Source organism: Electrona antarctica, assembly GCF_951216825.1.
Source record: "Electrona antarctica genome assembly, chromosome: 6".
NCBI lineage: Eukaryota > Metazoa > Chordata > Actinopteri > Myctophiformes > Myctophidae > Electrona > Electrona antarctica.
The window spans coordinates 39,418,128-39,430,541 of NC_136811.1; the positions used below are offsets into that span (position 1 = coordinate 39,418,128).

At 44.4% G+C, this 12,414-nt stretch overlaps 1 protein-coding gene across 1 annotated transcript in view; it reads left to right on the plus strand.

Moving 5' to 3' along the window:
- Positions 1 to 246: 246 nt before the first annotated feature.
- The window catches only part of LOC306924864 (forkhead box protein O6-like), a gene marked incomplete at its 3' end in the record, with an annotated part of 55,460 nt that continues 43,292 nt past the window's right edge, over positions 247 to 12,414 (plus strand). The window contains exon 1 of the mRNA XM_079503537.1: positions 247 to 849. Coding sequence (XP_079359663.1) covers positions 343 to 849 — 507 coding nt within the window. The 5' untranslated portion in view covers positions 247 to 342. The remainder of the gene's footprint in view (positions 850 to 12,414) is intronic.

Here is a 12,414-nt window from a genome sequence, read left to right on the forward strand (position 1 = left end):
GGGATTGTCTGGTTCTAGGTGATGTAGACTGTCAAATCATCAGCAATTGGGCGATCATCGCACATTTTACTACAGGTAAAATGGACGAAAGGCTGCTATTAATTTTATTACTGCTAAAATCTTTACACGCAAGGCTGTGATTTTCGCCTGCATCAGTCATGCTCCTTCTCAGCCACCGGCTCCTACATTGAATTGTTACTTATTGAATCAGACAGTAGGCTTAATATCCCTGTCACGAGACGGATTTGAACGCGAAGTGATATTGAACACAATACGGGGAATCGTGGAGATTATTGTTCACATTTTCTTCAATTGATTTATTCCATCACATACTGAAGCCAAATGTTGATGATGGTGGACGACGAATTAGAGGCTCATCAGGTTGATATCGATTCGGATTTCGAGCCGCAAAGTCGGCCTCGCTCGTGCACCTGGCCGATGCCTTGTCCGGAGGATTTCCCCGGTGGACACGAGGTCGGCGGCGGGGGTCTTCCGCTGGCGCTGGCCAGCATCAAGGTGGAACCGGAGGACATCCCCGCCTGCAGAGCGGGACGAGTGTGTGGAACACCGGGGGAGCTGAAGCACCCAGCCGGCGCCCCGCCGGCTCCTACAGGCGCGACGCACCCATGCCTGGCTGGCGCGGCGCTCGATGTCACCGGGCAGCTGCGCAAAGCCAAATCCTCGCGGCGGAACGCGTGGGGCAACCAGTCCTACGCCGATCTCATTACCCGAGCCATAGAGAGCACCCCCGAAAAAAGACTCACACTGTCACAGATATACGACTGGATGGTCCGCTATGTGCCCTATTTCAAGGATAAGGGCGACAGTAACAGCTCGGCTGGATGGAAGGTAAGGCGAGGCGTAAAAAAAAAAAAAAAGAAAATAAATCACACACCCGAGTCAGTGTAAAGAGGACTTTGACATATTAATCACACACAGCGTGTCCAGTGATAATACCAAGTATCATTCATATTCAGTGGGCCCATTACATTTCCCTCAGCCCTCATATTGTACATGTGTCACTGTGGGATTCTGCGGCGGTTACGCATGAACGGTGCCATGCGTTATCTTGTCTTAGTTCATTACCGCCGTCAGTCATTCTAATGGATCATTGGTGGCAGAAAAGGGTATCAGCACACATGCTGCATGTGACATGGCTTTACTTGTCCCAGGCTCCAGCTCCCAAGCTCTATACTGCTTATGACGGCCAAGCACTGGAGAAACAAAAGAAGCCAATGTCCATGGAAATATAAGCAAACAACATGTTTTCTTTCCTGCTTGCTTTTTTTGTACCTTTTGTCTGTACAGTATATGACAGACAAATGTTAATGCAAATAGCCACATGCAGTATTCCTACTTATCTCTCCGGAGCATGATGTAAGTCAATTGCAGGTCAGCTTTCCACATTGTAGCATGCAATTCATAAGGGGGTTCTCCACACTCCACTACCATCACTGATGTGAGGGAGGCCTGTGTAGTGTAGAGTAACCTCCTGGACATCTGCCCGGGGCTATCAGCCTCTCCTCTCCTCCCCTTGTCTAATTATTTTTCATTATGACCATCTCAGAACAGGACCAAAATCAGCAAGGCTGCAGCTCTCGCCTTGATCTCTGCAGTAGTCTGAGATGAGTGACTGATTGTCGGAGGGAATCAACCTTCATGTGTCAGGTTTACACCTGACAAGCCTGTCGCTTCTATGGCAACTGTCTGAAAAGCATTCTTTCATCCCACTGTCACCAGAAAACAGTGTTGTGCATAGTCAAAAAACATCGTGGGTCATGGTATGTGTCCTCAACGACTGAAGGCTCTGTAGCCTGAGCCTCTGCATAGATTTTACATTTATCCCTACATCTTACTGAGGAACTTGTGAATCTCAACAAATATGCACCTGTTGTTGTTGCAATTGCATTTCCTTTTGCATAAGGCGAACCTGTCAAGAGTCTGGAGTTAGTTGAACAAACCCCCCTCCTCTTAATAAAAAGCACCTGACTGACTGCATCTGTAAGCCAGTCCCATTTCAGCTAACTGTTGCTGAGGTGTGTCTACAGGTAGACTTAACTTCATTATCCCCCTACTCGCACTAGCACCTCCACCTAGCCGCTCAGCCATGGGCCCACTTTATCTTTAGCGCCAGTGTCCCAGTCTGCATTTATGAAACTGCAAATTAGCGGTTTGACAGTGGAAGCCTGAGGTCCAGGCTATTTCAGGCCACAGGCGAGACGTGGGGCCCGTTCCAGGTAATGACAGGGGATTAGGTAAGTCGTTTAAAGCAGGCAGTAACAGGGCTGACCTGGTTTCAGTCAGAGACAGAGTAGTAATGTAAACATACACTTAGAAGTCACATGTTAAGCCATGTTGACACTTCCAATCAGGAAGTGCCTATACAGCAAGTGTATGTGTGTTCACTGTTCAGACAACGGCCTGCCGTGTGTGTGTGTGTGTGTGTGTGTGTGTGTGTGTGTGTGTGTGTGTGTGTGTGTGTGTGTGTGTGTGTGTGTGTGTGTGTGTGTGTGTGTGTGTGTGTGTGTGTGTGTGTGTGTGTGTGTGTGTGTGTGTGTGTGTGTGTGTGTGTGTGTGTGTGTGTGTGCACGCGCATACACGTGCGTGCACGCGCACCTCCCCATGTAACTCACACACCCAGACAGTAAACTCATCTGGCTCCACTCAAAATTAGCAAAAATTTGAATAGTTAATAAAGACCTGACACAAGCTGTTCGAAAGAGATCATTTCGAGCAGGATTAAACATCAAGTATCTTTTGCTTTGCATATTATGACACAGCCCTTGTTGTACTCGATAATAATACCATTTAACTTGCAAATTATTTCATGAAAGTACGCAATAAATGAAACATCCCAGACAGGTTTTGAATATTGTCTGTTTTGAACAGAAATCAATAGAAGCAGTGTATGCATGGTGCGCCTGAGGCATAGTCAGCCTTTAAACTAAGCAGGACGAGGTCACTTCTGTTCCGCCAGCTGGCCTGATCTCTAACCACAAGTTCACACCCTGTGTCCTTACAGGCATGCCAGCCACCCGTAATCCCAGATACTCACACAGAACAGAATATATGTAATTTTACAATTATATAATGGAATTATATTTAGCGATGACGCTCTTTGTGGTTTGGAAAAGATGGCTTGCATCAGCCCGCTACATTTTCATCTCAATCAATACAAATATGCACCGGCAAAGCATTTGATATGAAACGACGAGTCTGCTTTCATTAATTTTTTTAACCCCATCGAGGGAGGGAAGGGGAAAAAACAAACAAACATAAAAGACACAACATTGATGATGAAATTAAATGAAATGCGATAGTATGATTCAGTGGTTTATTATGTAGGAGGAGAGGGAGATGGATGTATGGTTGGACACACAAACCGACAGACAAGTGGATGTCTTAAGGTCAAAAGGACCAGTCAGTGATGGCTTTATCAAAAGTGGCCTGTAGGCTACTACACCACTGTGTACACAACTCTTCTGAGGATAGTAATTCTGCCCCTAAAAGCAGATAGGGTGTAACACATTAAAACCACCATCCCTCCTGTTGGCAGGGATTCGAATTTGGCTTGAGGCTGCTGTGTTAAGACAGTCAGTAGCCCTAGATGGTACCGATAAACTCCTGTAAATACCTTCTGGACCCAGGCTTCTGGGAAAGGCAGCGGTATTCTGGGCCATAGTTTATTAATCGCCTCCGTACCAGCGGGAGTCTGCGTGGAGTCTTGTGTCAGTGAACCCTCTGACACAGCGTGTCTGTCCAGTACTAGTTAGTACACTGTAAAAATCCAGGGTCCATTTGTACACACACTTTTACTGCTTTAAAGCACAGATTACTTGCAAAGTATTCTCATGGGGTTCATTTCCCAGTGCACTGAAAACCTGCAGCGCTTCACCATGAATGCGTAGGATCTTGAATTTAAGTTAGCGATTAATTTGGTAGCTTTGCCTGTTTGTGTGATGTATAGGCAATTATATTTGAGCGTGCAGCATGCACGAGAGCAGGCACCTGCATATTTGTGTGTGTGTATGAGAGAGAGAGAGAAATATAGAGTATAAGCCTGCATGCGTGGGAGCAGCACATGTCAATTGCAACAAAGCGACAGGGTGGGTAGTGGTTGTGTGTGTGTTTGTGTGACTGTGTGTGTGTGTGTGTGTGTGTGTGTGTGTGTGTGTGCGTGCGCGCGCACGCTCATCATTGTGGGGGCTAGCACAGGGGAGGGGCTGTCTACTTCTATAGGCGTGTGTGTTTGGGCCCAGTGATTGGTCTGACAGCATGTCACTGCAGAGAATGGTGCGCAGTCTAGCTCTTGACTCCATAATGCTTCTAATGGTGGGGTTTTAAGGGGCCTCGGCATGGGGAATGGCCTGTAGGCGCTAGCAACTTCATTTACTTCAAGGACGCTCAGGGAACGCCTTTGTTATGGGGCAGGGGTTGTTGTATTATGTGACTGTCAACATGGATAGTTGTGGCTTGCGTACATGAAAAATGCCAGAGATTAATCAATAGGATGGTGCTTTGTGTGTGTGTGTGTGTGTGTGTGTGTGTGTGTGTGTGTGTGTGTGTGTGTGTGTGTGTGTGTGTGTGTGTGTGTGTGTGTGTGTGTGTGTGTGTGTGTGTGTGTGTGTGTGTGTGTGTGTGTGTGTGTGTGTGTGTGCGTGTGTGTGAACATTACAATACAAATGTATCTGTAATGTGTTAACGGACCCCTGAAAGCGTGAAAGCGATCTGGTGACCGTCTGTGTGTGTGTGTGTGTGTGTGTGTTTCTGATGTCAGGTATACTGTGGTGTTTCAGCGCGTATGTGTGCATTTCACACATTGCGAGTATCTCTGTGTGTCTCTGTGCAGTGCCTCTGTCAGGGCTCGAGGCGGTCAGACGCCAGGGGATTGTGTGGCAGGCAGGTCCACACGAGTGCCAGTGAGTCGGTCAGATGATCTAACCCAAAGTGACTGGGCCGTTATTCATAATGTGTCTTTAGGTTGTGCTCTGCACAGGGCCAGCAGGCCAAAGGGTCAGGAAGGTTCCTCTTGTTGACAGAACTTCACAGCGATATGATTCAAAAAGGAGAAATGGAGAGCTATGACCAAGACAGACGCCAAAAGACAGCGGGAAGGAGGTGTGTGTGAGTAAAGTGGGAAAGGGAGGAGAAGGAGACAGGAGGATATGTTTCAGTGCTAGGTCTAGGTTTATAGTCTTATCTTCTGCAAAGGAACATAACCCCTGTCTCCACAGTCAGTAGACTTTATAGCCGGGGCTGGATCCTATCACTTCATCTAATTGATTTATAGGTAAAGAGACAGACAGAGTCTCATAATGCTGTCAGTATGCACGGGCTCCAGCAGCTGCAGAGGAGAGAGACACTTGGCAAATACGAGGGATACGGATGTCAAATGCATGGCGGAGAGAGTGTTTGACAGAAGCTTAGCACAGAGCGGGAGAGAGACTTGAAACTTTAAGCGCGTGTAGGAATGCGCTCGTGTGTCTGTCTATACGTGCTTGTGTAGAATTTGTATGTGTGTGGCGTGCATGCATGTGTGTTGGTATCTGTTTGTGCATTTGGGCGTGTGTGTGTGCGCACATGTGCACCGCAAACATGCATGTGTATGTGCACACACACGCGCATGTGTGTGTTGCCTGACAGTGGGTGGGTGTGGAACTGTGGATCTAGGGAGCTGGAAACTATCCTAGACTTCAGCTGATTCATATTTTATCCTCAGTCTTGGCTCGAGGAAGCCAAGTAATTTGAGAGATAGAGACAGACGCACAGACTCGCACACACACACGCAGATATTTCCCAAAATGAAAGCATATGATGGGCGCCGAACAGATTTATGGCAGCTGATTATGAGCACCTAATGCCTGATTTATACTTGGTTGTGCGCCGTGTTGCGCACTGAAAATAGCAGATCTACAAGCTCACAACGTGGCGCGATGCAACGCGGTGTGAGCTTGTAGATCTGCTATTTCCGGTGCACGTCACGTGCAATAGTCAAGTATAAATCGACCTGTACATCGCCACTTGGCTGCAGAGCCAGGTTACGTTCAGGCGATATACTGTATATTCAGGTTGAGCCGGGTTTCCGGTGCCAAGAAAGCCTGTTTGTCACCGCCTCTCCCACGGCAGCCTTCAGGCAGCCATGGCAGTTCATTTCTCAGGAAAATGATTAATGTACATGCAAATTACCCCAAAGCATGGGCGCGCATTCAAATATGGGTAGACAGTGATCAGGAGACGGTAAATGTGAAAAAACAATATAATTTCGGCTTTGATATGACTTCGCCTGACTCTTATCACTCCCATCTAGCAGACAACCGCACTATCTCTCATCTATTTTCTCGCTCTGTTCTCCTCTCAGCTCCGTATCTCTGCTCGCTGCCTGTCAGCCCATACGTTCGCATTGCATTCTATGCATTCTTTCTGTCTCGTGGTTTCTTGGCGCGAGGGCCAATTGAGGTGAAGAGCCTTTCTCCAGGGAGCCGTGGCGGCAGGATTTTGAGCTTGAGCAGAGTCTCCTGCCAGTGATCTAGAGTTGCCTTAAGCAGCACGCCTCTCCTTATCTCCCAACGAAATCTCATATCTCCTATTATCTGGAAGATAATAGGATAACAATGCAGGATCCCTCCCAACATCAACCCCCCTGTCCCCCCACCCCCACCAGCTCCACTCCTCTTCTCTCCACCGTTAGGTCTCTCAGGAGCCAAACACCAGGGGATGAGAATGTCAAGTCAACAATTCGACCGGGATTCGAACTGATTTGAATGTTACGTTTACGATTAACTACAGTTGAGCCAGTTGAAACATCTCTTACCAAGCCAATTACCTCATGACTCTGGCTTTTCCTGCCGTTTGGTGACATTTCTCAGAATATTGAGTAGTCTTCTGCTGTTCTCCCTAAAAGAAAAAAAAAGGAGAAAAGAAAAAAATCCCAGAAGAGTCACAGCGGAGTGAAATTCTCATTCTTTTTGCATTGCACTGTCACTAAAATTAGGGTGACAGTTTCCACTATTCCCTCTGGCTCACTCACTCGAGTCAGGCAGACACACCACACCACACACACACACACACACAAACTCGCGTGCGTACACTCCACCATGCCTCCACAAACCACCCATGGAGGAACACTCTGTTCTCGGGTGGGGTGAGCCATTTTTGGGAGAGGAGGGGGCACTACTTTGGGCAAAAGTTACTGTCTATTGTGCTCCTTTTTTTTTTTTTTGCTTGTCCGATTTGATTTTGCAACCAGACTTTCTTGAGGATTGGCTCTCCGGGGAGGTGTGGCATCGTTTTGGAAGTGCCCATGGATTTTTGGTGACAAAAAAAAACAAAACAACAACTGTGAGGACTAAACTTGTTGGGTTTTTCCCCTGGGGCTTTATGAGTTTTGTGTCGGGGAGAATGCGACGGGGGAGGGTTCCAGCGTTACACTAGTGCCAGATCCACTGAACACATCTTTGTTTATTTCCCAGGAAACCATTTACCAAACACATGGGAGGGTAAAGAAGAGGGGGACAGAGAGGGGTCTTCCTTTGTAGGAGTCTATCTTAGGGAGCGCTGTTGAACGCAGTGAGTTACTGACATACACGCACAATGCCCTCATTCCAATAAAGCGCCACTTGGATTCCCAGAGTCCCCCTCTCAGCTGGCCTCCAGTGATGCCATATCAACAGCAATAAAAACTAGGATGTGGTTCACCCCCGTGACTTAAGTACTTTCTTCCGTCTAATAACAGGCTTTTGGATTCACTACTTACCTCATTCACAACAAGGCCTTGTTTTGAAGTTTTGTTAAAGAGGATTGGATTGCAATAGCAACGAATGCTCCTTGGAGTGAATGGGAGGTTATGCTGAGTTAACAACAGTGATCCACAAACGTACAAACCCCTCAAAAATAATAGCTTTCATCTCCGCAAGGGAAATTTTCATTTGGTGTATTGTGTGTGTAAGGCGGGGTAATGCGTAACAAATGACCAGTGGACCGATAAATGGCTGGCGTCTCAGAAGGACGATGCTTTTTAACGTCTTCATAATATACCTTGTCAGTGTAATTGCGTTGCTAGGGAACAGCTTGGGTCCAAGTTTATTCCTTGTTTCTACTGATATTCACCAACACTGCAACAGGAAATGCATTTTGGATCCATTTGGAACAGTGATTCCAAACCTGTTCGATATCGCAAGTAGGCCCCCAAATACTTGGCAACATGAATTAAAAACAATAATGTGAAAAAAAATGTTTTTCTTTCAAACCATGGAAAATTAGTTTTCATTGTGATGATACATGTACCAGTAAAAAGCAGTGGTGGAAAGTATATTTACTTAAGTACTGTACAATAATTGTGAGGTAGGCCTACAGTATTTGTACTTTACTTGAGTAATTCTAATTTCCAAATACTTTTACTTCTACTCCACTACATCACAAATATTGTACTTTTACTTCACTACATTTATTTGAAAACTTTAGTTACTAGTTACTTACAGTACTAGTTACTAGTTACTTACAAAACATACATTAACCACTTCAGACCTATACATTTCGGCCATTTGAAAATGGCACATCTAGGCCTACAAACTCATTTGTGAGCTTATAGATCTGCTATTTTCAAAAGATTATTAATATTATACATTTGAAAACTTGAAATTGGACATTCTGCATAATGAGTATTTTTACTTTTGGTATTTTAAGTACATTTAGTTTTTATAAAATACTTTTGTACTTTTACACAAGTACATTTTGAATTCTGCACTTTTACTTGTAACAGAGTATTTTGCAGTATTGATACTTTTACTTAAAAAGTAAAACATTTGAGTACTTCTTCCACCACTGGTGAATAGGAACTTAAAGTATTCTACGTAGTGTTGATTTCGGCGACTAAAACTATGACGAAAACTGTTCGTCAACTACCTTCTTTCACTGGGAAAAACTAACAAATAAAAAATAGACTAAAATGTTATGGAGGGAATAGTTGAGAAGAGATCCAGTAGAACTAAAAGACAAGTAATTGTATGTTTGGTTGCATGCTGAAAATAGCAGATCTACAAGCTCACAACGAGTTGCAGTGCGACCTGCGACGCGTTGTAAGCTTGTGGATCGGCTATTTTCAGCATGCAACCAAGTGTAGAATCAGCCATTACGATGCTGTCAAGGCCCGCCAAAATACATAGTAGTTGACTAAAATCTTATGATATTTTGTAGACTAAAACTAAACTAACAATAGAGGGTATGCGCATGCTTAAAGTGAATGGCACATCGAGTGGCAAATCGAGTGGCAAAGCAACAGGCAAAGTGAGTTTAACATCGTTTAATGTTGCTTAATGCAATCAGATATGACTTTTCTGTGTGGATGTATGGGCTGTCAAGGCCAGAAAGTAGTTTTTTGCCACTTAGTAGGCGTTCCTGCATAACTTCCTGGTTTGATGATGATGTCACGCGCATACCCTCTATAAGCATTTCAGATGACTAAAATATGACTAAAACTAAATGAAGTTTAATTCCAAAGACTATGACTAAACTAAAATTCTGCATTGGTTCCATTGATTCAAGCCGGAACACAATCGATTGAACGTTAAAACAAACATGGACGCTTTTGAGATTTTCAAATGGGCCCTGATCCAAAACAGGTTGTGAACTGCTGATTTGCACATTTTCCTTCAGCACAATTAAACTTTGGTGGAGGTCTGGGTTGTTATTACCTTGCCATGGTGTAACAACATAACCAAATATTGGTTAGACTAGTTTGGATGATCAATTCTATGGAGCAACTGTTGAATTATATCTCCCCAATATTTGGAGTTACACCATGGCAAGGTAACTATACAACCAAACCTCTGGAGTTACACCATGGCAAGGTAACTATACAACCAAACCTCTGGAGTTACACCATGGCAAGGTAACTATACAACCAAACCTCTGGAGTTACACCATGGCAAGGTAACTATACAACCAAACCTCTGGAGTTACACCATGGCAAGGTAACTATACAACCAAACCTCTGGAGTTACACCATGGCAAGGTAACTATACAACCAAACCTCTTCCAAGCTTTCATTGTGTTTTTAAGCCAGTGGTTCCAAAACCTCCAGAGATCCAGATATATTAGACGTTTGCTCGGGACCCAAACTGGTGAAAATAGTCGATCTACAAGCTCACAATCACAACGTAGACCCTCTACGTCTTAAATATTTGTTTTCTCATTTGTTAGACTTTATTCATGAAACTACTGAAAAAATCATAATAATTTGACCTTTTTTTGGGAATGTTTTGAAATAATAATATGACTAATTAAAAACAAAATGTAGGAAATAAAAAATTAAAGGACCCATAAAAATGTGTCCGCATCCCGACCCACTGTTTGTTGAGAACCATTTTTTTGTTTTGTTTTTTATTTTGTTTATTTTTTGGTGAACTGGTAGGTCGTGTTGAGCATCACAGTACATTTCCAAGAGAGTAAGGGTCCCATATTTGAGTGGTTTCAGTCCTTCTTAGTCCTTTCACTCCTAGTGGCAGAGTTCATGATTGTTATACATCGGTATTCCATTTATATTGTTGTTAAGACAAATCGATCTTGTAATGTACAAAATAATGAAAAACAATGAAAGGAGGTGAAAAAGAGGAAAGAGAAAAAACAAAACAAAACATATTCAAAAAACAAAAACAGGAGCAAAACAATTACGGCAATAACATTGTTAATGACAAAGAGTAATGACAGTCCAATTGAGTATGTATAAGTAAATAAACTCAATCCCACCCCAACAGAAATATACCATATAAACTCATCCACCTCTTATTCATTCATACAAAGGAGAACCAGTGTTTTAAGCCATAGCCCAGCAGTGTTACACTGGTAATAAAGGTTGAATGGAGGCACTTTACACTTTTAGAGATATCTCTCGAAGAGAAAATGTTTGACATTGGTGATGAATTCATTCAAGCACTACACTAAAGAAGTCTATTTTGATATGTATGAAAAGCCTGTCGGAGTCTGCTATATTATGACAGCGGATGAAGTGCTATCCTGTTGGCACAGTCAAACGTCCACTTGTGTGTAAAAGGATTGCTGGATTCACTTGCAGAGTTGCAGTAGGTGTCTAAATTAAATAAGTGAGCTTTCAGAGGGTTAAAATGGTCCACCTCTGTGCATGCAGTGCACACACACATGCTTTTCTGCGTGTGTGTGTGTGTGTGTGTGTGTGTGTGTGCGTGTGTGTGTGTGTGTGTGTGTGTGTGTGTGCATCGTGCACGCATGCACAACTTAAGTATATGAATTCTGTGTGTATCGCCCATGCTGTGTGTATCTGTCAATGGAGACATAAGTACAACAGTATCTGCCCTGCTTATGTGTGTGCGTGTCTATCGGTGGTTGTGGGGTGGGCATTTGTGTGTGCATATATACAGTATGTATGTATGTGCGCGCATGAATGTGTGTGTGTGTGTGTGTGTGTGGGGGGGGGGGGGGCTGATGGGCTCAGCGGGAGCTGGGGTCCTGGGGGAACAGCTCTCGTTAATAATTCAGACGAGGCTCATTATCAAGGCAGCGCAGATTTCTCCCTGATTCCACCTTAATTGCAGGCAGCCTGCTCCACTCAGGCAGGCAGTAGTCATGCTGGGTCGCCTGCCTCTCTCTCTCTCTCTCTCTCTCTCTCTCTCTCTCTCTCTCTCTCTCTCTCTCTCTCTCTCTCTCTCTCTCTCTCTCTCTCACTCTCACTCTCACTCTCTCCTCTCATCCTCCCCTCACTGTCTCCCTCTCTCTCTCTCTCTCTCCATCTCTCCCCATTCCTCTCTTCTGTCATTTCCCCAGTACCCCAACGATTTCATTTCTCCACGATTATTCTATCGATTAGTTTTTCGATGAATCAAATAATTGAGAACCGTGTTATTTTTTTGAGGGGCTATGCCCAGCTTTTTGTGTCTGTGTGTACCACGGAATGTGATGATTTGATTGGCTGAGCACGGAATGTCATGATGTATGATGACGCGAGTGTGATTTTTATATTAAACATCAACAAATCGATCAACCACTTAAGCAAAGCGCTTATATTGACATGCCCAAAATATGGAACGATCATTAATCGTTCATTTTAGTAAATTATTTATCGATATTCCTTTATAATTGAACTGTTGCACCCTTGCTCTCGTGCACCCTTTCTCTCTCCTCCTCCTCCCTCCCTCCCTCCCTCTCCTACTCCAGGGACAGTCGCTCCGCTCCACTGTGCTCTGCTTTGTCTTCCATACTCACCCTATGCCACAGTGAGAGGACTGCCCCAGGCTAGCCTCGCCTCCCCGCATTAGCGTATTACCTTAACAGCCGCGGCACGCCATCAGCACGCTATTTTCGTTTGTACTTAAAGACGCGCCTCATATATTCCTGATTTGATGGAGGCCAAATGTGCTGCTCAGCCGTTGTTGTTCTTATTGCGGA